This window comes from Hordeum vulgare, chromosome 7H (assembly GCF_904849725.1).
Source record: "Hordeum vulgare subsp. vulgare chromosome 7H, MorexV3_pseudomolecules_assembly, whole genome shotgun sequence".
In the NCBI taxonomy this organism is placed as follows: domain Eukaryota; kingdom Viridiplantae; phylum Streptophyta; class Magnoliopsida; order Poales; family Poaceae; genus Hordeum; species Hordeum vulgare.
The window spans coordinates 453072563-453076186 of record NC_058524.1 but is presented as its reverse complement, the minus strand read 5'-3'; the positions used below and the strand labels follow the sequence as shown (position 1 = coordinate 453076186).

The window sequence follows — 3624 nt, the reverse complement described above, 5'->3', positions numbered from 1 at the left end:
TTCCAAAACTGCCCCAAGACATGCCTGGTCCATATTACTTACATGTGCATGGACGCTAGTACTGTGATCCTATCAGCATGGTCAATGCTCCCGTAAAGAATTTAGCTACCTATATAGTAGTATGGCACCAATGGCCAGCTCAAACCCATCCATGCACAGCACAGGGCAGTATATACAACACTTTATAGACCTAGGGTTTGTCTTTGGTGAGCATCTTGGACTGGCTAACCCTGCTGCCTCGCAGTCGCAGCTGCCCCTTTCCATATAACCCATACACATCCTCTTCACTTCCCTTGCATCACCATCATCTTCCTCCTGCTTCCCTCTCTTTGTACTTCATTTCTTTGGGGAGCAACCAGGCGGCCGGGCACAAAAGGCAGGAGGAGATATCCAAGGTTTGTGCTCTTCGTTTTGTTCTTTTACCTCTATGCAAGGTATGTAGAGGAAAGAAGCTGTTAATGTGAGAGGAGCTTCTGATTTGGTTTTGCTGATTGGCTCCACACATGGTGTTTGCTTCTTCTTCCTCTCAGATCGATCGATCTTAGGGCCGCCGGAGAGGGAGAGAGCTAGCTAGCATGCATCCGAGTGGCGGCGTGCTGTCGGTGCCACCGGGCTTCCGGTTCCATCCGACGGACGAGGAGCTCCTGTACTACTACCTGAGGAAGAAGGTCGCTTATGAGGCCATAGATCTTGACGTCATCAGGGAGATCGACCTCAACAAGCTTGAGCCATGGGATCTCAAAGGTAGCTAGCCGGCCGAGGCCCTCGTATTCAGGCAGCTAATAATTAATAAACTCATGATGGAGTGTTAATTAACTCGATCGATCGTGCTGACAAACTATACGTGTGGTGTCATGTAATGGCATGGCAGATCGGTGCAGGATCGGCACGGGGCCGCAGAACGAGTGGTACTTCTTCAGCCACAAGGACAAGAAGTACCCGACGGGGACGAGGACGAACCGGGCCACCACGGCGGGGTTCTGGAAGGCGACGGGCCGCGACAAGGCCATCTTCCTCGGCAGCGGCGCCAGGAGGATCGGCATGAGGAAGACGCTCGTGTTCTACGTCGGGAGGGCTCCCCACGGCAAGAAGACGGACTGGATCATGCACGAGTACCGCCTCGACGAAGACAACGTTGAGGTCCAGGTAGGCAAAACAATTCATCAGGCCAAAACTCATATAGTATTAGCTAGTTTTATGCCTCTGTCCATCTTTTCTTACCAGTATATAATTTGGTCCGGAATGCAGGAAGATGGCTGGGTGGTGTGTAGGGTTTTCACGAAGAAGAGCTACACGAGAGGCATGAACCCGGCGGAGATGGCGGGGTACGACGACGACGAGCTCCTCCACCCTTTCCCGGTCCCAGCTTCCGCCACCGGTGCAATGCAAATGACCACGGACCAGAAGCACATGATGCACAACCATGGTCCCGGCCACCTCATGCAGCAGCACGGCCAGCAGCACTACGACTTCCCTTCCTTCGACGTGTCCATGCAGCTCCCGCAGCTCATGAGCGCCGAGCACGAGCAGCAGACGCTCTCCTCCTTCCTCCCCGGCGCCGGCGCACCGGACGCCGTCGCCATGAGCTCGCTCGACGTCCAGTGCTCACAGAACCTGATGAAGCTCACGTCGAGCGGCACCAACGGAATGCTCCACCACAGCGGCGGCGGAGGCGACCCCCGCTTCCCCGGCACGGATTGGTCCATCCTGGACAAGCTCCTCGCCTCGCACCAGAACCTGGACCAGCTCTTCCAGGGCAAGGTGGCCGCCGCAGCAGCAGCATCAATGGCGCCTTATCAGCAGCAGCAGCTCATGGAGCAGCTTGGAGGCAGCAGCAGCAGCACCTCCTCCATGCAGAGGATGCCACTGCAGTACCTCGGCTGTGAGGCCGCCGACCTCCTCAGGTTCTCCAAGTAGCTAAATGGAGCTTTGCCTAGCTAGCTTGCCATGCTATAGTACTGTCGATCTGATCAGCTCCTGTTTTTCATAGTTTGGTTAAGACCTGGTTCATTTGATCGTCGATCTACCTTGGTACGGAATGCATCTAGTTAAATGTGTATAAAGGAAATTTTTGTAAATGTGGCTTCGAGCTTGCCTTAATTTGTTTAACCTGCACATTTTGGAGCTAGTGTTTTTCAGCTACGTTATGCCTATGAGAGCAGGTATATGGCAGCTTTGCTCCAATAACGTGGTAGGTTCATTCAACAAATTAATGGCAAACTCGAAGTCACATTTACAAAGAAAATTCTAGCAATGCATATGATGTGTTTTTTGCGTTCTGCTGCGGAGCTAGTTTCGAAGTTTCAATTTGGCTGGACTTGCTTCGTAGGTCGCTTGTTGGAGATATATATATCAAGTATGTCAAGGGACAGTGGGGCTGTTATATGCCCTATACTATTGGTGCTTGTTCCCTTTCATGACTTTAGAGTATCTGATTATTTCCAATTTTATTGTTTATTAAAGGATGCTCAAAAATTGATTCGATTTTTATTTATGTCAAAAGCATCGATGGATCGGATTTGAATGGTATCAAGCTGCGGTTTTAATTAGCTTTTAAAAATATTAATTGGGGATCGAGTAGGAGAAAAAGGTTAGGATTAGATCGGGTGTGGCGCTAAGAACATTGGTTCAGTGAATTTATGTGGATTTTTGTTTTATACTTCCTCCGTCTGGAAATACTTGTCCTAAAGATGAATGTATCTAGACTTATTTTAGTTATAGATACATCCATTATATCAATTTTTAGGACAAGTATTTCCGGACGGAGGGAGTAGAACAATAATATGACTAGGGAAGATAAATAATTCATGTTGGCCATCTGAATTGTGGATTGGAGTTACATGAAGAAAACATGTGATTTATTTTTTTATGTGAGAAGAAAATTTATAATTTATTTTACTATCCATGATGAGATGATCATAAATATTTGAACCACGTGTCAATGGTTATCAGACCTCATTAACAACGGAAGAATCTTGTGTTTGATTTTCCATTTTGTTCAAGCAATGAAAAGGAAGTATAAATCCAAATTCAAACATAAGGGCGAGCTCCTTTAGAAAACAATTATACAAGTTCATTCAAAAACATAAGGGAAACAAAATTCAAATAACTAGGAAAAAATTAACCCGGTCCTTTTTTCTACATGAAAAATGCTTACTAAAATTTTACAGGTAAACCTTTGTTTGCGTGAAAGGGGTAAACCAATTTTACTCACGATAATAAACAGTTGAGAGAATTTTCTGCAATGGAATATATCAAGCTAGCCTTGTTAATTTCCACAATGGAAGGCCATGTTTTTTTAATATTTGCATGTTGCTGAAGGCACCATATTTCAAAATATTAGTAGAACTCACCGCCAAAAAATATATATCATTTCCAGAAATATCAAGGCAAGACTGCTATCATAAATGTATTGGTTTCATGTGACAAGCTTTTGATCTCGCAAGGGATCGAGAACGACAATAGGTAAACTTTGGACCTTTATACTTTAGCCAAAATGAGTAGAGTAAGGTTCCTCTATTGAAGTTTTGTCAAGTCACAAACCATGTCCTCTCCTAACCCTAGTGAGAGGTGATCTCCAGCGTCTCACACCGCCACTCTCCTTCGTTGGTAGGTTGGCACCCA

At 46.4% G+C, this 3624-nt stretch overlaps 1 protein-coding gene across 1 annotated transcript; it reads left to right on the top strand.

The window, feature by feature from the left end:
- Positions 1-220: 220 nt before the first annotated feature.
- LOC123411549 (NAC domain-containing protein 76) lies at positions 221-2047 on the top strand. The gene is made up of 4 exons (XM_045104514.1): positions 221-395; positions 531-744; positions 872-1146; positions 1249-2047. The coding sequence occupies exons 2-4, from the start codon at positions 576-578 to the stop codon at positions 1915-1917; spliced, it is 1113 nt and encodes a 370-aa protein (XP_044960449.1). The 5' UTR covers positions 221-395; positions 531-575; the 3' UTR covers positions 1918-2047.
- Positions 2048-3624: the final 1577 nt, after the last annotated feature.